The following is a 19,523-nucleotide window of genomic DNA, read 5'->3' as shown; positions in this document are numbered from 1 at the left end:
GTACCTATTACCAATACACATATACAAACAAGCATATATATATATATATATATTTATTTATTTTAAATAAATTATTTCAAAAACTAACTGCTTATTTTTACTGAGTGTTTTTGTGTGTGTGTGTGTGATACCCCCACTTGGTTGCCTAACAACAAAGGTTGCCATGCGTGTTCAGGTTGTTTGAAGTTAACGTGCGAGACCTTTCCACTGACATATCGGGCACACACAACTGTTGAAAAGGAATCGAAACATATTATTTATACATACATATTATAGATAAAAACTAAAATTTATAGAGAGCAAAATTTGAACTATTAACAATATGCACAGGCATCGCTATAATAACGTACAACTCGATGGGCTGACTGCGGGCTTGCTCAGGCACCAACAGCAGCATCAGCCGCAGCCGGAGATGCCGTTGCCCAAAGGAGGGCATATAACTGACAAAGACAAGGACAATGAGCAGTTGCCCATGTGGCCAAGTGAACGCATTGCCCCTGGCGGCAGCGGTGCCTTCCATGTTCCCAAAGTGGAGTACAGCAAGGAAACTGCTGATTTACTTAAGCGTAAGTATAAAAGGATTCCTGGGATGCCATTTAGCTTGCCCCGTTTGCGTTGCAGTGCTCATGAAGGAGTCGAAGATGTCCATGATTATGCGCAAGCAGATCGATCAAAGCTTGCGTAGTGGTGAGCCACTGCCCCTGCCTAAGCCTCCTCGTCCGAATACCAGCAACGACATCGACAAGGAGACCCTGGCCATACTGGAACGTGCTCGCAACGCCAAGCGCAAGAATCTGCGCCAGATTGAGAGTAGCGGCGCCTATGAGAGGTCCTACTTTCGCCCCAAAGTGGACAATCGCATGGTCAGCGATAAGGCCAAGTCAAGGCTGCAATTCACCATGGCTGGCATTGAGCTGCCGGATCCGGCTATCAAGCCGCTACGACGTACACGTGAGGATCGTTTGGTTACCGAGAATGATCTAATCAATGAACGTGAGTCCGGCTCAGTTTTTTTTTTCGATTTAAATCTCTCACTTCATATATAATGTCATCCCAGTACTGGATCAAATCAATGAACGTGCCGAATGGCTGGCCGAAATGGAGGCTCTGGGACAGGGTAAAAAATATCGTCCGGAGATACACGACCAAATCTCCGAGCGCTTACATCGCATCCGCAGCTTGGAGACCAAGATGAAAATGAAGGCCGATGGAGGCTATCGCTTTGTCGACTAGAATTAACTTGAGAAGCAAAATATGTTGAATGTTTAACGTGTAGAAATAGTTTTACAAGTAAATTGAGCGAACCGTTGAGCACATTAATCTTTTCTACTTAATTAACTAAAGAGCATAGTTTTAGGGCGTATGTTGTAATAATTTTATAATTTTATTAAAATTATTTACTTGATATAATATAATCGTTTGTATAAGTTCAAATTGAATCGTGGCACATTTTTGATACAGACAAAAACTCACACAGCTTAAGAATTTAAGAAGCGCAATTCAATGAAATTACGAGTTTCTGTAATCGAGCGTTTGGCTAAATGAGCGAATACTATAACGATTGAAAATACATACGTATGAATCTGTTGTAAGTAATCGAATAAATTAGTGGAGTATATGTTTATATATAGATAATACGGCTAGTGTATTTCTTGTTCCTATTCCTTATGCTTCCTTGCGTAAGTTAATATATATATATATGTATACACGTCTGTAATGCTCCATTTAAAAATAGACATTTTGTGCTACAATTGTACAAGATTGATGTTTAACAGGAGGGCATGTGGCATCGAAACTCGCCGGCGGCCTCGGCAAAGCGATTGCGTATCAAATAGCCGCTGATGACCTCAGCAACCTCGTGTGGACGGTCCTCGTGTACGGCGTGACCGCAGCGTGCCAAAACTTGCATTTGAAAGCGTCCCTGCATTTGGCCAACGGTTAGTGTGCGATCGAGGCCATCAATGCTGGCCAAGAGCAATTGCTTAGGTAGACGTAAGTTAAGGAACTTGTCGCTGAGACCCGAAAACCAGCCGACCCAATACTTTTCCGATTTAGCCAGATCGATACGCCAGGTATAGCTACAAGTATTAAAAATGTGGGCCTTGCTTTGCTAAGTTACCATTCAAATATGTACATACTTCTTGGCCGCATCTGTTGCAGCTTTAGTTGTCGTGGGCTTCTTGAAGTCAACACTTTCAGCTCCTTCTTCCCCGGCATTGCCTACCTCTTCATCTTCAGAAATGCTAAATGCATTGGGAAACATGCTCGTGTGATGCGCTTCCTCTAGCACCTCCTCTGGCAGGGGAAGATCATTCGTTGCCAATTTATTCGTTGTGCAGCTAAAACGGAAAATCAATTATAAATAAAAGCTCTCTTCGCAATGACGTCACTCACTTAATTATCTGTCCAGGCATTGAGACTTTGGCACTGTCCACATTCCTCACCTGTCCACTCCGAATGCACCACTCAATGGCATTCGGTATACTCTGAAAATACTTAGGACGCGAGCGCAGAAAGCTTTGCATGCTAGCCAAAGCTTCCATAGCTGTGCCCTCAACGACATCGATTACGGTGATGCCAATCAGAGTCGGCACCAATGCCATATGAGCAAAATGCACAGCAATGGCTCCGCCCATTGAGTGACCAACCACATAGATTTGCGGTACTTCCTCGGGATAGAGTTTTGTGATTAGATCACCAATGTCCCTATAAGTACATACAGAGCAAAGCACTTAGGCATCCACTAAACTACATGTAACACACACAGTCAGAGAAGCAACAGGCTAACACTTACTGTGATAGCGTGTCTGCCGACAAGTCGTCCTCATCATCCACTTTGCTGTCGCCGTGTCCTCGAAGGTCGACGCAGAGACACTGACAGTGTATCATGCTTGTTACTTCCGACTAGAAGGTAAAACGGATAGTGATGGGATATGATAATTGCTCACATGTACAGCGCACAATACATACACAAAAGTGCGCCCAAGTAAGCGCGGAATAGCCCCCTCCGTGCAATAACAACAATACGGGGCCTGGTTTCTCGGGTTTTTTTGTACGGTAGACTCGAAACATTCGATGCTCGTCCACGACGACGTCTTCTTTCTCGGCGAAGAATTCGTTCCACATGCATGGCTTGTAGTCCCTGATTCGTGATTTTTTAAATGAATCTCTGCAATGGCATATAATTTAGATGTCATGTCCTTCATCCTCCGCCCACACGCTTATAATTAGCGGAAAAAACTTACGCTCGGCCAATCCGGCCACCCGGAATGGTGGGTGGCAATTTGGACTTAAGCATTGTACGTTGTAAGCTTGACATTGCTTACGGATTGTCTGTCAAGTACTTGAAGATGATATATTAAAATCTTTGTATTTTTTTTCGTTATGTTTTCGCTTCTGTTAGGCGCCAGAAGACTTTAACATTTGCTGATATGTTATTAACAGTGCATATAATTTGAGTGTCAACGAAAAATACTGAGTTTTCAATCATTCACAAATTATTCAATTATTGACTGCATAAACGCATAAGCTTTATTTAAACGTTGTTTTAAATAGCATTATTTCTTTGCGCGAAGATTAACTTTGCACCTTGAAACAGGTAAACTGGTGACTTTGTAACAATTTATTTTATGTTAACCACAGTAACTATATAGTACCTCCATATAAATATAACAGAGCAGCTGTTGCCTAATCCTTATCGATATTTTTTTACTAGTCCTTGAAAGCTATCAATACGTGCTTAAATATCATAGTTATTTGATACTTATAGTATTTTTTGTTAATAATAATAATGGCGGATATAAGTATTTTTATGACTATCGAATAAATTGCTCGATAGTAACATATCGACTATATCGGCGGCTCAAAAAAACTTTAAATTCACAATCTATCATAGCACTAGCCATAGTTAGTGATCATAATAAACACAAAAATATTAATCTAAACAAAATACAAGAGAGCATAATTGGATACACCATTGCACGAATTTTGATGATTCCGTTTTGAATATTTTCTTGCGTATAAATACATACGTTGTGAATAAATTTACATTATCTGACAAACCTGTTTCTTAAAGCTCATCTAAATGTCTTATTTAAAAAGTTTAGCCATACAGCAGGGCTACAGTGAGCATGACCTATATGGAATTCAGGCTGATAACGAACAGCTAATGTAAACAAAACTCTAGAAGACGTCGCACCAACGAGACGCAACGCATACTATTTTGATATCTGCCTAAACAAAACGGAAACTGGACTGGCTTGGGCTCTCAGTTGCCCATTAGCGGTCGTAGCGTTCGCACACAATCAACTACAACAATTAAGTTGCTCGTTTGATAACGTAAAAACAATACAAGTGTTCTTCGCTTCTGAAAGCCTGATAATAACAGTTGGTATGTGTACAAAAAGTACTTTCGGTTAATGGAATTGTAGAAAAAAAGAGAAAGTATATCAGCTGAAGCACACTTAAAACACCCGCCAATGCAATACATATTTATCTTATGTCTGGCAACGCCTTCATATCAGCTGTTATCTTTAGCTATTCTCTCTCTCTCTCTGAGCGCGTTAGGTTTTGCCGGTGCAATATGTAAGCCAAAAGTTCGTGCACTTTGCAGTCATTTTGGTCAATTTAATTAATGCAATTTGCGCCAATTTAACGAGTGATGCAACGTTAATATACTTCCGAATTTATCAGTTAGCAAATAGTTGCATTTTTAATCGATCCGATGACATTGTGATAAGGTGAGAGCCGCTCTGATAACAGTCATTTTGCACACCTTTCCTATATGCATGTACATACATATGTATACATACATATGTGAGTGAGTGTGTGTGTAGCTAATTTTGTTTACGTACGTATTTTCTTTTTAATGGGCCTGTATTATTATTATTACGGCTTAACGGGGTATTGTGACACGTTCACATTCGTATAACAAAAACATATTTTTTCTATCGAATCGCAAGTTAAATAATGGCATTAAATAGTGGAAATGGTACAGTCCCAGACTCCAAATTGGGAGATGAGCATGTCGCAGTGCAAAAGCTTCAGCCCGATGCCAAGATCTATGACCGCCTAATGACACTGAGCGGGTTTTTCAAGCAGCAATACGGCGATGAACCAGAGTTCTATGTGCGTGTACCCGGACGGTAAGAGGATAACAACGGTTTTTATATAATATACACCCCGATCCTTATATGTTTGTGTTCTGCAATAGCGTCAACATAATAGGCGAACATGTCGACTACTGTGGTTACTCGGTGCTGCCCATGGCCGTGGAGCAGAGCATTATTCTAGCCGTGGGCACAAACAAGCAACGGGCGCAACTAGAGCTGCATCATCTGGATGAGGGCAAATTTCAAAGCTTTGATTGCGATCTAAGTGACCTTGAGTAGGTTAAATTATTGACATCAGATGTATTTCTGTTTGCGAGTTAAATATATTTCACTGCTAGGATCAAGCTGCCCAAGACTGGAGGACCGGGCTGGTACAGCTACTTTCTGTGTGGCATTAAAGGCATACAGGAAGAGCTGAATGACAAGTGGCGTCCAATTGGTATGCGCATTGCTCTCAGTGGCAACGTTCCTTTGGCCGCCGGACTGTCCAGTTCCAGTGCTTTGGTCAGCGCTGCTGTACTGGCTACAGGACATGCTCAGGGCATGCCGTTGGACCGCAAGCAGCTGGCCTCGATTTCGGCAAGCTGTGAGCAATATATTGGCACACACAGCGGTGGCATGGATCAAGCCATTGCCTATCTGGCGAAGCAGGGCTGCGCCCAACACATCGAATTCCATCCAAAGCTGAAGGGAACGCCGGTTACGTTGCCCGCCGGAAGTTGCTTTGTGGTCGCCAATAGCCTTGTGCAGAAGCGGAAAGCAGCCTCTTCCGACTACAACGAACGCGTCGTCGAATGTCGCTTGGCTACGCGTTGGCTAGCAAAGTCGCAGAAGTTGCCCAACTGGAAGGATCTTATCAGATTCGTAGATCTCCAGGAGGCTTGTCATTTGGATAATGATGCATATGTGAAGCTCATTGATCAGCAGTTGAAAAAGTCGATTTACACACGCGAGGACATTTGCGAGGGCCTCGGGATCACGGAACAAGAGTTGGAAACAGACTTCCTAACACCCAGCACCCAGCACATGCAGCAGTTCAAACTGCGCCAACGGGCTTTGCATGTTATCCAGGGTTAGTTTTAAATGCATTTCAATAATTATTTATGTACTATTTATACATATTTGTCTAACTATTATCCATAGAGGCGGGTCGAGTAGTCAAGTTTCGTCAAATTTGCGAGCAGCTACAACGGCGCTCCAGCAAACAGGACATTGAGCAGCTGGGTCAACTCATGCAGGAGTCCCATCACAGCCTGCGCGAGCTCTACGAGTGCTCGCATCCGGATTTAGAGCGCCTCGTGGCCTTATCTGCCAAGCAAGGCGTCAGCGCGCGTGTTACGGGCGCGGGGTGAGCAATTATTGATATCTTTTAATCTGGCTAATCTCTCATCTAATATATAACAAAAATGCATTCAACTCCGTTTACAGCTGGGGCGGTTGCATTGTGGCCATGTGCGACTCAGTAAAGGCTGCTTCAGATTACGTCAACGTACTCAAGCGCGAGTACTACGCTCAATTGCCTGCTCATCTCTTGGAGCGCTATCAGCCCAACGACTTCAATGAAGTCGTCTTTGCCACGTTCCCCAGTAACGGTGCCGAGCTGTTTGTACAATAATCAAAGACACTTTTGTAAACCTGTATATAATATAGCACCTCCACTCCATATACTTTTTTTATTGAGCTATTGCACATTCTGCCATATCATTGTTCCACTACTTATAGCTGCTTGTAAAATTGCTTTAAATATAAAAAAAACATGATTTTTTTTTATGGAATTTAAAATTTAGTTGTTTTGAATCAAGACTAATTTGTATACTTATATACAAATATTTAGTGTGCTGAAAATAGCAAATTAGACTCCTTCAAGCAGAAGGATGTAAGAAGAATGTATATAAACAAGAATCTGGAATTAATAAAAATGCATATTACCAAGAATTCGCTTTTTTAAAGAATTTATTATTACTATTATATTTTTTTATTTGAATTTTTATTAATATGTTTAATCCTCAATATATTGACTTTTCTCTTATGCTCACACTTTTATTAATACTCGAGGCACAATTCGTCCAATATATTGGCTTTTAAGATATATTAGCCATTCATACCGATTTCTTTGCATCCTTGAGTGGGTGTTGGTTCTCGCGGCGCATCAAATGGTAAGTGGTAATAATGCAGATGCTCGTGCATTGACATCTCTACAATTTAAATGCACAAAATAAAGCACAACACCTAAAATCGTTTACTCACGTTTGTAGGAAACTGTGTAAAATAGTTAACAGCAACAAGAAAGTATGCCTTTAGTAATAAAATGACCTAAAACCTGTTTCAAAGCTATTCGAAAAAGCTTTATAGCTCAACACCTTATGCCAATAAAACCCCAACAGTGATCAGAAATGTTTTAGTCAGAAGTTTCCGACTAGCAGATGACCTCGCGAACCCTTTTATCTTAGAAAGCAAAAGTAATTTGTTAAGGTTTCTGAATCCTTGATGAATGTATCAAACAACTAAAATTATCTAAGAACATTTTCGATTTCCATATGATTGACAACATCCAAGCTATCTAATTTCATTTGACATGTATTATTTTTAATATTATTATTTTAACTTAAACACATTTATTTTTTACTAGGTCAACAAATAAAGTTGCAACAATTTAGCCCGTTTAGCAGTTTAGCTGAGATAGCCTTAATAATTCCTTATCTGACAAGAGTCTCGACTTATACGATTAAAAATTGTTGATTATATTCACAAACATAAAATTATATAATACACAAAGCAACAAAGTACGAACTAGAATACAACAAGGCACGGGAGATACGGGACATGTTTTCCCATCTATCTGCGACTCAGGTAGCCCGCGTTCTTGAAGAGCTTGTAGACCTGTTCGCGGGGAATCTTCTCCGCCTCCCGGTGGATAACGGCCATTTCCTTGCGGGTGAGCAGGGACTCCTTCGCCAGATTGGCTGCAATGACGGGGTCATCATAGAACCGGGCACTCTTCGATAATTCGTGAGGCAGCTCCGACTCCCACTGTGCGTTCTTCACCACCGAAGGATGCGCCTCGGCTGTGGCGTATCCCGTGTACGGCGACTCTGGCTCATAGGCCGCCTTGGCTGGCAGCCCCAGTGCCTGGTGATAGAAGAACTGAGCCCGAGCTGTGCTCAGGGCGAGGGCTAGGCAGGCGAACACACTAAACAGGCGGGTGGACCACATCGTAGGCGCTGCAAGAGAGGAGAACCTATTGTAGGTGAGCCGTTCCATTTTGTTTTAATTGAAGGCTAATAAACGATATGGCTATGGGGCTAATAATTTGGGTGCGTTGGCCATTGGTCAGTGGCAATTTGTAATCTTTCAGCAGAAACTGTCAGTTACGTGCGTCATAAATTATTTACGGAAAAATCAATTATCGCGCCAACAAGTGGAGCGACTAGACACAGGCATGAGCACGACTCTGGCCTAGCTGGCAGCAATTGTTGCTGCTGCAACAGCAACTGTTGCTGCTGCAGCAGCAGTAACTGGCAGTAACTGGCGCTTTATCCATGAACTTTTCGCAATTGACGTTTGTTTTTCTCTATTTGTTTACTTATGTTTGTATTTGCTGAATGATAACAGTGGACAGCTGCAGCGACTTAATTGTCAGTCTGCTCCACATAGGCTGAAATATTTCACAGTCTTAGTCACAATTCAAAATTGGCATTCGAACGAGAGGCGCACAGCTTGGCATTTGAACAGAACTAGAGCCAAAGTCAAGGTTGCACATTAACAGCCCACACAACAACAACAACAACAACAACAACAACAACAACAGCAACAAAGATCGTTGATTGTGATCTTAATCTCGATCTCTTTGGTGACGCCCACCACTTGACTCAACACGGGGGAATTGGAACAAACACTGCACCTGGCTCTGGTTGACGGTTGACTGGCTGGCAAAGTTGACACAGAAACTGTAACTGAAATTCGAATAACGAGGTGGCGTACTTTTATGTGTTTCACGTTGAATGCCACAGCAAACGAGTTTCACTCAACGCGCGTTGAGCCGAGTCCATTCGAGAAACACTCAAAGCGGTGAGCCGAGCGCTGCAAGTTTGAGTGGCTGGAAAGGCGTCTACACACGGGTGTATTTATTTTGTATTCAATTAATTATGGATGAAAGAGCAACAATTGCGTGTCGACCTAGGCCTAGGCCATAGTTTGTGCAATTAAATGCGTCAGCTTTTTGCTCAGACTGCCGTCAAGTTTCTCATGCTCTACAAAATGCCCGCCAAAAAAGGTCGCCTGTTGCCGGTTGCTTTACAGCTGTGCACAGAGTGCAAAGGGCAATACTGCTCGACTGGATGACACCCTGGACAAGTACTGAGAAGAGTTGAGTAGGAATAAGCCAACAGGCACACATATCCAAGGAAATCGGATTTGCATTCGGATCTCCATTCCAACTACTTTTATTTCTTTTATTTCGCTAATTCCTATGCCCATATCCATCTGGTCTATCATCACAGGGTATTCGATTTTGTAATTTAAATGTTTTTTATTTCTATTATGCTTTCCTATTTCCATAATTTAATTACAGAGCTAATATCGACTTAAGTATCTGAAATTTAGGATTAATTTGATTACAAAATATTTTTATTTTATGGATAATGTAATAGTGGGGGGTTTAGCTGTTACTGTGATACCGTTGTAATTTAATTTTTAAGTGTTTTTTCTGAGATATTCCATATTTCAGCTTCGTATATTATCATTATATAATAATATAATTATAAATTAATATAGAGAGTTTAACAGAGTACGTTCAGCATTTGTATCAGCTTTTACCAGTTAATGCAACTCAAACGACTCTATCGTCTGTTGTGTGTACAGGGTATATTTATTGTTTCTCTTATTTATATGTGTAATTCGCTTAGAATCGGAATCCAAATCCAAGTGCGATTGCGATTGCGATTTCGAGTTTTGAAAGTGTTGTTTGACCCTGAAACTGAATCTGAAACTGAATGCTCAACCAGCTCAATCTCTCAGCTTCTCAGTCTCGACTGGAGCGGAACGTGAAGCTGCACATGTTTGACCCTAATTTGTTGTGGTTGCTCGCAGTCAACGCTGGGGTTATTCAACCGCTGGTGTCAGCTGATGCGGAAGCAGCTCTCCACCCGGGGGGCTGTGGCGGCGGGAGCAGCTGGGCTCTGGCTGGGCTAGTATTTCGATTGCCTTGAACTTAAGCGCGTAGGCGGCACAGGTGCGTGGCTCAATATTTCTTTGTGGTAATTACATTGGCTGACTCTTAGCTCGGCTTCATGTCTAGGGTGTGGTCTAACAAATTGGTGTTTATTTGTTGGCCCTGTCCAATTCGATTTTTAATGAATAGTGATTTGTAGATGCATATTTAAGAGACATTATTCAAATACCACTGTATATGGCTGCATTGTTTGCATGGGATTAACAGCGAAACCTCTCGAATGGTTTTGTGCTCTTTAATATATTTAGCTTTGATGAGATAGTAATGTGGTGAATCAAGTTATATATTTACACTTTATTATATTTTTATGATCTTGAATCATTCGCTCTGATAATGTCAAAATTTACATATACCTTATAGGTGGTCTAATCGAAGATTTCGTCTCTACACTTTTGAAATCGACGAAAATATGGGAATGGAATAAAGAGAATTTTAGGCAAGATAAAAAGTTTGTGCTCTAGATAAAAGTCATAGTACAAATCCTCGTACATTTGCTGTTTATACTTACCAAAGGTCAACATTTCTCTCTAATTATCTCATCATGACAAGTTATTAATCTTTCCATCAATGGGATCACCTACCAGAGACTTTTTTTTAGGAACATCAATTAGTACTTAATTTCATGAGTAAAGTGTTGCATTTGTTATAGCACTGAAAACACTCATTTGATTGCTATGAATGATAAATTACACACAATTTAAGTTTTTAAATATTTACAAATAGCTCACTTTCACATAACAGTTATGTTTTGAGTGGCTTCTGAGCAACCTTCAAGTATTATTTCGATTTATTTACTTAAACACCTAAGTCTACACAAGCTCACACACACACACACACACACACACACAAAACTCAGTTGGCGCAGTGGCGCCAAGGCCTTTACATGCAGTTTCAAGTGCACGTAATTCTGGCACAATGCAAACGACTATGGACAACACGACGTATGAGCAACATCATATCCGCTTTGCCATTGCTGAGGTTAAGCATACGCACAGTGCACTCTCGTGAAATGCGCGAAAGTTCGCACTGACCCCACCTTGAACAACAACAACAGCAGCAACAGCAACAGCAACGGCGACGGCGAACTACAGTAAGAGAGCGAGCGAGGCCCTTGCCTCCTGTGCCTACCGGCTTTCAAACGAACTGCAGGAAAGAGAAACAGAAAGAGCGAGCGAGATAGAGGATTAAAGAGAAACTTTGCAATCGCTCACTCGCTCGTTCTCTATTATTGCAAATGCACTTGTGAGCTGTGCGTCTGCATGTGTGTGTGTGCGTGTGTGTCTGAGTGTTGGTGAGTGCATTCTTAATGCAGTGGAAAATCGTTCTGACGTTGTGGTTCAGTTGTCGTTGTGCGGTCCGACTATCGGTTTATTTCAGCGCATTTGCACGTCTGTGCGAAAGTCAGAATAAAACTGAAACTGAAACTGAAACAGAAATTTCAATTAGTGCACATAAATTAGCAAAAATCAATGGCATAGGCAAAAATAAATATAAAAAATTATAACACAAGACAATAAACATATGAGCCGCAATCAAGTGACCTGGTCCAATTCGGAAATTCATGCCAGTGGTGCAATGTCTCTAAAATGCTGCAGTTGCACAAACCAATAAATTGGGCGCACAACTTAGCTTCAGCTCCACTCCAGACTTCGAATCAGTTGCGTTTGGGCTGCGGGCAGAATGACGACGACTGCCATGGCGGCAGGTGCACCGAATGGCGTCACTGATCTGGCCGGCACAACAGCAGCGAATCAATATGTGGAGGACATCGAGTGTTTGCGCAAACTGTTTCGATCGAAGAATCTAACAAAGTTCAGCATCGGCCACATCTCGTGCAGCGCGGGCAGCAGCAGCGGCGACAACTACATGTCCTTGGTGAAGCGGGTGACAATCCATGATGCGGGTAAAGAAGCTGCTGATTTGCTGGGCAGACTTGTATTCATCGTCCAGTAAATTGAAGTCAAGCTGCGTTCAGCCTATTGATTAATTTTGCTGCTCGCGTAGCTCTTGTGGTTGTTGTTGTTGTTGTAGTTGTTGCTGCTACACTTTTAGCGGCGACGTCAACTGACCTTGTTATACGAATTCTAAATGCAATATAGATATATACATATATATGTATATGTAATATACATTTGCTAAAGGTCAACACGCACACTCGCCCACACACGAATACACACGTAAACTCACACGCACACAGCAGGCAACTGAGCGACTCTCTCAGCACACACACACACACACACACACACACACACACACACACACACACACACACATCCATACAAAAGCACACACTTTCTGACAAAGAGCAAACAACTTCATTCATAAAATTTACTATGCCGCGTAAACAAAAGTCAGCTGTTCAGCTTGCGAAAGAGAGAGGGAGAGGCAGAGCGTGAGACAGGCGCAAGCGATGTTCTCTCTGTGTGTGTGTGTGCTTTGCAGTGTTCTGGCTTTGATTTATTCTGTTTTGTTTCGTTTTGTTTTGCTTCTTTCAGCTGCTGCTGAGAGCGCGACTGCAACTGCCAGCTGCTCAGTCATCATCAAGCGTCAGATTGCGAGCATCTCGCGTCGGCAGCTTTACCGTTGCGGCGAGGCGTTCACAAACGAGATCAACGTGTATCAGCATGTGGTGCCGCTGCTCTGCCGCTACAGCCAGCAGCCGCTGTTTCCGCAGTGCCACATTGCATCGCATACGGATGGCAGTCCGAGTGGCGAGCCCATTATCGTGCTGCAGGACCTCAAGGCGCTGGGCTTCCGCATGATGAACCGCTTGGCCGGTCTCGACTTGCGGCACTGCCTGCTCGTGATGAAGGTAGGCAGCATGTTGGAGCCTCCTCGACAGCGTCCAATGTACATCAATAATTTTGCAGAAACTGGCGCAGTTGCATGCAGCTTCGCTGGCCGCACAGCATCTGGAAGCTGCCCACTTCGCTGAGCAGTGCGCGCACATGAGCGAGATTGTCTACTGCCCGGATGCCGCCGACTTCTATTCGCGCATACTGGACACATCGGTGCAGCAGGCGCTGGACAGCCTGAACGCCTCGAATGCGGACGGCTATCTCTCGGCGCCCATACGTCTCATCGAGCAGCTGCAGCCGAAGCTGTTCGGCCAGCTCCACCAGAGCATCAATGCGGCTGCCGCAACGCCGCTCAGCGTAATCTGCCACGGCGACCTCTGGCTAAACAATCTAATGTTTCGCTCACAGCCCGAGGAGGTAATCTTCTTCGATCTGCAAGCCATGCGACGCACCTCTCCCGTGTTTGATCTATTGCACTTCATATATACCAGCACGCACCGCCAGCTCCGCGACGTGCATACGGACACGTTGCTGGCTGCCTACGCAGAGGCGCTCCGCAAGGAGCTTGGCCAGCAGCTACGTCATACGCCAGCGGCCAACCAGCTGGCAGACCTCTGTGAGATCTTTTCCTTGCAACGCCTCAGCGAGGACTACGTGCGTCACGTGCACTACGGTTTGGCCATATCCATGTGGATATTGCCTGCCGTCACCTTTGATCCCAACAATATACCCGACCTGGATGTGATAAGTGAGCTGAACCTGAATGGAAAAGAGATTAACTGTACGCAGAAGCTGACGCCCGAGTATCATCTGCGCATCAGAGATTTGGCCCTGGAGTTCTACGAGCATGGCTACCTGGGCGTGTGATTAGGTGCACCACTAGTAGTTATTATACCCTTTAAGCCAAGTTGTTTTCATCTCAATAAACGAACACAAGCGATTCCCCTGACTCCACTTTCTTATTGTTATCTCAGTGCGATGTAGTTGATCAAGAGATTTAGCAGTTAAAAAGGGACAATTGCAGCATTTGTTGCTTCCTTTATTACCAATGATTCCTCACTATTGTAGCTTAAACGAATTTTGTTGATAAGTGTTCTGTGTTGGCTGGTCGTTGGTAATTATAATAAAAAAGCCATGATCTAAAAGAAAAAAACAGATGAACGCACAAGCTTGTTGCACGTTCCTATAAAAGCAAACATGGAATTTCAGCAGGGGTCCTAGACTTCTGATTATTCAAACGAGTCAATGTCTCATTTATTGCCACCTCCGCCCCAGCCAAGGAAGCCCTTGACAAAGCCCGTGATGGAGGCGCCCTTCTTTCCGGGCGATTCGAGCTTATCCTCCAGGGATGGTAGTTCCAAGTAGTTCATGGCCAGATCGAAGAACAGGGGCTTGCAGGGTATGGGCTCCATGTCGGGCGTCAGCTTGAACACATTAGGCGACCGGGTATGCAGCGATTGATCCTCCTTATATTGCGAGAGACGTTCGTACAGCGGCTTCGTTGTCTTCTGCGATTTGGTGGAGACTCCACTCGCATCCTCGCTATTGTCATCTTCCAGCACACTATATGCAAGAGCCGAAAACTTGCTACCATCGATTGAGGCAACAATTTTCTTGAGCTCCGATTGCAAATCGAATTCAGCGCAGGATTTGCCCTTGAGCGCATCGTTGGCGTAGTTCGACGCGCGCTCGTACAGCGCCACTGCCTCCTTCCACTTCTTCATATCGATCAGAGTGAGCGCAATGTAATAGCAGCGGAACGCCTTAAAAGTGAGCGCTAGGTTGGCCACCTCGCTCTGATACTGAGTATCCTCCTCCATGCCGCTGATTTGCTGCATTTCGGTAACATTCTGTAAGATGATCTCGTACAGACGCGCCAAATCCTGTGGCCGTACGCGTTTGCCTTCGGTTTGAGCTTGCCCCTGCTGCTGATTGGGATCATCGAAGTTCAGCTTGGCCTGGGTAAATGAATTCATAAATCTATTTTAAAGTGATCGACACGAGAGCTGGATGTGGGTAATTACCTGATCAACCAAGCACAAATTGCGCTGCAGAGTACGGCTGTGGCGTATGTAACTCAAATATGCCAGCAAGTATTGCACGCCCGAAACAGTTTGACCTGTGGTCAGCGACCGCAGCTTGGGATCCTGTTTAATCTCATCCCGCACTGCCTGTATGGCATCCTTGCAATCCATTAATATGCGTTCAATCAACTCAATCTTGGCATCCTGTTTCGTTGTCTTGGCCAGTGCTTTGTCCAGCTCCTGGGCGCTAAGCAAGAATAGGCGTACCTTTTCGGGACGGACGGTGACCTTGCGGCTACGCCAATCGATCGTCTGGAGTCCCTCGCTGCTCTCCGATTTCGTCTGGCTAACCAGCACATCCAAGTTCTCCAACACGCCCTGAGCTCGCAGCTCTAGGATTTCATCGATCTTGCCGCCGCTGGCACCACCGCTAATGTTATACGCACAATAGCGCAAGTTGGGAGTAAACTCATTCACCTTGGCACGATACAGCTCCTGATCGTCGTCAGGCAGCGCTTTCGCCAGGTTCTCGTACACCACCTGGGCTCTCTTTAAATGCTCACCAGCCGACTTCCATAGCTGCAGCTCAAAGTGCAATGTACCATGCATCCAGGCCACATATGCCTCGCACTCAAGTTTTGTGCGCGCATCGAACGCTTCCGTCTGTGGTATAAATATTAATATTTACGATAATCTAATATCAACAAGTAGCCGATTTACTAACATTGCACAGCTCCTGTAACTGAAGAGCGTAGAAGCAGGCGCGACGCAGCTTGTTTACCAAATGAAAGCGCTTTCGCGGCTCCGTGTTGGCCTCTTGTTTCAGCTGCATAGCATAGGCCCAGGCACGCTCCGCACTTATCAGCGGTATGTGTATGAACCGCTCGTCTGCTTTTTTCCCTGTCAGTTGGGATAATGTTACATCGCGACGCTTAAAGTGACGTTTGTCGCCCTGGGGATACTTCAAAGCCTTGCGTAGACGTCGAATGCGGCGTGTGCAGTATCCACGATATCGTTGATAATCGCCGTGTCGGAGACCATGTTGTTGCTGGGCGTCCTTGATCATATGCAGGACTGCAATAATTGCACCAAAAAATTATTGTTTTCAATTTACATCCATTTTTAGGTTAATTATCTTCGCAGCTCCCGTGGTGGGGTACTTAGACTCACTTTCAACTGTGAAGATTTTCACTGGTTCTGGCACCAGAGTGCTGCTGTCACTTTTCTCCACAGCCTCTACATTATTTGGACTTGGCTCCTCAACAACCATTGTTAATATTTTAATGCCAACAATACACCTACAACGTGTAAATATTCACGGATGTTTAAGAAATATACGAATGCACGACGGTCGGGTCGTCAAACGTAAACGTCATCATTGTTTTCCATTCCGGTGGTGGAACTTTATGAAATAAAAGTATCGATATCTTACAACACAACTTTTTTCATTTATTTCAGCAGTAAACAAGTGATTGTTAAATTTGATTGTATTAGTTATTTGTTAGAACAGTTACATTCGATTTTTTAAGAAGCGTTCATTTATTAGGTGCTTGTTTTTAATTGCAAAAATTATCTACACCTGCATATATCGATGCTATCGGTTTTCTTGGAGCTTACCCACCATTAACAATCACTATCGTGCACTCCCTTTGAAACTTGTTGGCTGACAACGCAAGAGCGTGCGTTGACGTTCTGCTTGTTTTAAATAAATTTCAGACAAGTTCGCAGGTAAATTACAAGTAAATTTGTGTTTAAACATAATCACGGCACATTGGAAATCGCGGCAAGTGCCAGGGCTTATTCGATATATTGCTACAAAGCATTTGTTTTGAGGTTATACTTTCACTGCACGCAACTTGATTGCCCTGTCCGTCGCCCCTTCCCGCATTGCACTAGTTTTGTTTTGACGGCTGCTTCTGACATTTGCAACGTTGACAGTGTCCAATGCGCGGAGCCGAATTATAGTTTGAACATTTATAATTCAAATCACATTTTGCTTCCACCAGCATGTCGCGCAGGAAAGAAAACGAGGAAACGGACAAGCAGACGCGTATTGCCATCGTCAGCGATGACAAGTGCAAGCCGAAGCGTTGTCGGCAGGAGTGCAAGAAGTCCTGTCCGGTGGTGCGCATGGGCAAACTGTGCATTGAAGTGACGCCCACGTCGAAGATAGCATCACTTTCCGAGGAGCTGTGCATCGGTTGCGGTATCTGTGTCAAGGTATGCATTCTCTTGGCGTTTACCTGCCCGACAGCTGTTAATCGAATTCCTTTACAGAAATGTCCGTTTGAAGCCATTACAATCATCAACTTGCCCAGCAATTTGGATAAGCACACAACGCATCGGTATAGTAAAAACTCGTTCAAGCTCCATCGCCTGCCTATCCCACGACCTGGTGAAGTCCTCGGCTTGGTTGGCCAAAACGGTATTGGCAAGTCCACGGCGCTGAAAATTCTTGCTGGCAAGCAGAAACCAAACTTGGGAAAATATGCGAACCCGCCGGACTGGACGGAAATCCTGGCCTACTTCCGGGGCTCCGAGCTGCAGAACTATTTCACTAAGATCCTGGAAGATAACCTTAAAGCCCTGGTCAAGCCTCAATATGTTGATCAGATTCCGAAAGCGGTTCGTGGCACTGTTGGCGACCTGCTCGATAAAAAAGATGAACGGGATCTGCAAACGAAGATTTGCGACATGTTGGATCTGTCCCACATTCGGGATAGAGAAATTGCGCAACTTTCTGGTGGAGAGCTTCAACGATTCGCCATTGCGATGGTGTGCATACAGAATGCTGACATTTTCATGTTCGACGAACCGTCCTCTTATTTGGATGTAAAGCAGCGTCTAAATGCTGCCTTGACTGTTCGCTCGTTGCTGCATCCTACCAAGTATATAAATGAATTACAGAAGCCCATGTACCATGCTAAAGTATATCTTTTTCAACAGGTTCATAATCGTTGTGGAGCACGATTTATCTGTGCTGGATTATCTGTCAGATTTCATCTGTTGCCTATATGGCGTACCCGGCTGCTATGGTGTTGTGACTATGCCTTTTTCGGTTCGTGAAGGTATCAACATCTTTCTGGACGGCTTTGTGCCAACGGAGAACATGCGTTTCCGTACGGAGTCGCTCACTTTCAAAGTATCCGAGTCGGCCACGGAGGAGGAGATCAAACGCATGAATCATTACGTTTACCCCTCGATGGTTAAGACATTGGGCAAATTCGAGTTGACCGTAGAGAAGGGTCATTTCAGTGATTCGGAAATCCTGGTACTGCTTGGTGAGAACGGCACGGGCAAGACAACGTTTATTCGTATGCTCGCTGGCAATCTGCAGCCGGATGGTGAGGTAGAGCTGCCCATGCTAAACATTTCGTACAAGCCGCAAAAGATTTCACCCAAGTTCCAAAATCATGTGCGCCATCTGCTGCACGAGAAGATTCGCGATGCCTACGTGCATCCGCAGTTCATTGCGGATGTCATGAAGCCCATGAAGATCGAGGAGATCATGGACCAGGAGGTGCAGAACCTCTCTGGTGGTGAATTACAGCGTGTGGCCCTGGTGCTCTGCTTGGGCAAGCCAGCTGACGTATATCTTATCGACGAACCCTCTGCATATCTGGATTCTGAGCAACGTTTGGTCGCCGCCAAAGTGATAAAGCGGTACGTATTTTACTTCTTAACTCCATTCAATTTTATTTGAAGACGATTTTCGAATTCGCAGTTACATTCTTCACGCCAAGAAGACTGGCTTTGTAGTGGAGCACGATTTCATTATGGCTACATACCTTGCTGATCGTGTCATTGTTATTGAGGGCCAGCCCTCGGTGAAGACCACAGCGTACTCGCCCCAATCTCTGCTCAATGGCATGAATCGATTCCTTGAGCTGTTGGGCATTACTTTCCGACGAGATCCCAACAACTTCAGGCCGCGCATCAATAAGAATAATTCGGTCAAGGATACCGAACAGAAACGCTCTGGACAGTTCTTCTTCTTGGAAGATGAGGCTGCGTAATTGTGTATAGAATTGATTGCCGTCAGCTTTGTTAGAGAACTCGGATTTATTCGTTCTACTGTACAAGCCAATCGCGTTTTTTCTCTTTAAAAGTCACCTTATCTTTTTATTGCATTTTTTAACAATGAACACATCTTCAAACATAATTTTCGTTATTTTTTGTGCAGAATTACAAACAATCGAGCATATTAAGGGTTCTTTAAAGTGAGTTTTTTTACGAACACCGAAAACAAACTATATATAAAAACAAATATGAATACAATAGGAAAAACAATTTTGTATAGTCAAAATAAATTAATTTACTTTTTAGAAAACGGCAAATTTACTGCGTTTCAATTGTTGAT

At 43.8% G+C, this 19,523-nt stretch overlaps 7 protein-coding genes across 14 annotated transcripts; 4 read left to right on the top strand and 3 right to left on the bottom strand.

Annotated features, from left to right (window-relative positions):
* Window positions 1–152: 152 nt before the first annotated feature.
* Window positions 153–2,904, top strand: LOC108651955 (UPF0193 protein EVG1 homolog). The gene is made up of 3 exons (XM_018101903.3): window positions 153–566; window positions 622–993; window positions 1,058–2,904. The coding sequence occupies exons 1-3, from the start codon at window positions 323–325 to the stop codon at window positions 1,231–1,233; spliced, it is 792 nt and encodes a 263-aa protein (XP_017957392.1). The 5' UTR covers window positions 153–322; the 3' UTR covers window positions 1,234–2,904.
* Window positions 1,366–3,654, bottom strand: LOC108651954 (protein phosphatase methylesterase 1). The gene is made up of 6 exons (XM_018101902.3): window positions 3,246–3,654; window positions 2,971–3,169; window positions 2,795–2,904; window positions 2,395–2,706; window positions 2,139–2,339; window positions 1,366–2,078 (listed from the first exon to the last, which is right to left on the bottom strand). The coding sequence occupies exons 1-6, from the start codon at window positions 3,317–3,319 to the stop codon at window positions 1,769–1,771; spliced, it is 1,206 nt and encodes a 401-aa protein (XP_017957391.1). The 5' UTR covers window positions 3,320–3,654; the 3' UTR covers window positions 1,366–1,768.
* Window positions 3,655–4,232: 578 nt separating this feature from the next.
* Window positions 4,233–6,893, top strand: Galk (N-acetylgalactosamine kinase). Of its 3 annotated transcripts, none has more exons than XM_030391207.2 (6): window positions 4,233–4,390; window positions 4,962–5,144; window positions 5,213–5,386; window positions 5,450–6,183; window positions 6,255–6,459; window positions 6,540–6,893. In XM_030391207.2, exons 2-6 carry the CDS (start codon window positions 4,969–4,971, stop codon window positions 6,724–6,726), a joined length of 1,476 nt encoding a protein of 491 aa, XP_030247067.1. In that variant the 5' UTR covers window positions 4,233–4,390; window positions 4,962–4,968; the 3' UTR covers window positions 6,727–6,893. The 3 variants fall into 3 exon arrangements, with proteins under 3 accessions (XP_030247067.1, XP_017958134.1, XP_017958135.1); XM_018102645.3 differs by lacking the exon at window positions 4,233–4,390 and adding an exon at window positions 4,534–4,739; XM_018102646.3 differs by lacking the exon at window positions 4,233–4,390 and adding an exon at window positions 4,793–4,849.
* Window positions 6,894–7,702: 809 nt separating this feature from the next.
* On the bottom strand, window positions 7,703–11,309 carry LOC108652294 (uncharacterized). Of its 5 annotated transcripts, none has more exons than XM_089259733.1 (2): window positions 11,070–11,309; window positions 7,703–8,332 (listed from the first exon to the last, which is right to left on the bottom strand). In XM_089259733.1, the coding sequence occupies exon 2, from the start codon at window positions 8,322–8,324 to the stop codon at window positions 7,947–7,949; it is 378 nt and encodes a 125-aa protein (XP_089115859.1). In that variant the 5' UTR covers window positions 8,325–8,332; window positions 11,070–11,309; the 3' UTR covers window positions 7,703–7,946. The 5 variants fall into 5 exon arrangements, with proteins under 5 accessions (XP_089115859.1, XP_089115861.1, XP_089115860.1 ...); XM_089259735.1 differs by lacking the exon at window positions 11,070–11,309 and adding an exon at window positions 9,970–10,656; XM_089259734.1 differs by lacking the exon at window positions 11,070–11,309 and adding an exon at window positions 8,504–8,953.
* Window positions 11,310–12,021: 712 nt separating this feature from the next.
* Window positions 12,022–14,292, top strand: LOC108652293 (uncharacterized). Of its 2 annotated transcripts, none has more exons than XM_018102435.3 (3): window positions 12,022–12,244; window positions 12,837–13,153; window positions 13,212–14,292. In XM_018102435.3, the coding sequence occupies exons 1-3, from the start codon at window positions 12,022–12,024 to the stop codon at window positions 14,004–14,006; spliced, it is 1,335 nt and encodes a 444-aa protein (XP_017957924.1). In that variant the 3' UTR covers window positions 14,007–14,292. The 2 variants fall into 2 exon arrangements, with proteins under 2 accessions (XP_017957924.1, XP_089115857.1); XM_089259731.1 differs by having other exon boundaries at window positions 12,022–12,285; window positions 12,848–13,153.
* Window positions 14,158–16,570, bottom strand: Srp68 (signal recognition particle 68). Its single transcript, XM_018102434.3, has 4 exons — window positions 16,334–16,570; window positions 15,888–16,237; window positions 15,164–15,826; window positions 14,158–15,097 (listed from the first exon to the last, which is right to left on the bottom strand). The coding sequence occupies exons 1-4, from the start codon at window positions 16,431–16,433 to the stop codon at window positions 14,390–14,392; spliced, it is 1,821 nt and encodes a 606-aa protein (XP_017957923.1). The 5' UTR covers window positions 16,434–16,570; the 3' UTR covers window positions 14,158–14,389.
* A 57-nt stretch (window positions 16,571–16,627) lies between these two features.
* Window positions 16,628–19,500, top strand: pix (ATP-binding cassette sub-family E member 1 pix). The gene is made up of 5 exons (XM_018102442.3): window positions 16,628–16,891; window positions 17,170–17,383; window positions 17,441–18,051; window positions 18,110–18,826; window positions 18,888–19,500. The coding sequence occupies exons 2-5, from the start codon at window positions 17,171–17,173 to the stop codon at window positions 19,177–19,179; spliced, it is 1,833 nt and encodes a 610-aa protein (XP_017957931.1). The 5' UTR covers window positions 16,628–16,891; window position 17,170; the 3' UTR covers window positions 19,180–19,500.
* The last annotated feature ends 23 nt before the right edge of the window (window positions 19,501–19,523 follow it).

The sequence above is a fragment of the Drosophila navojoa genome, chromosome 4, assembly GCF_054131105.1.
Source record: "Drosophila navojoa isolate 15081-1374.11 chromosome 4, UAZ_NAV_1.0, whole genome shotgun sequence".
In the NCBI taxonomy this organism is placed as follows: Eukaryota; Metazoa; Arthropoda; class Insecta; order Diptera; family Drosophilidae; genus Drosophila; species Drosophila navojoa.
Note: the sequence above shows the minus strand (reverse complement) of the source record. Positions and strands in the feature narration are given on the sequence as shown.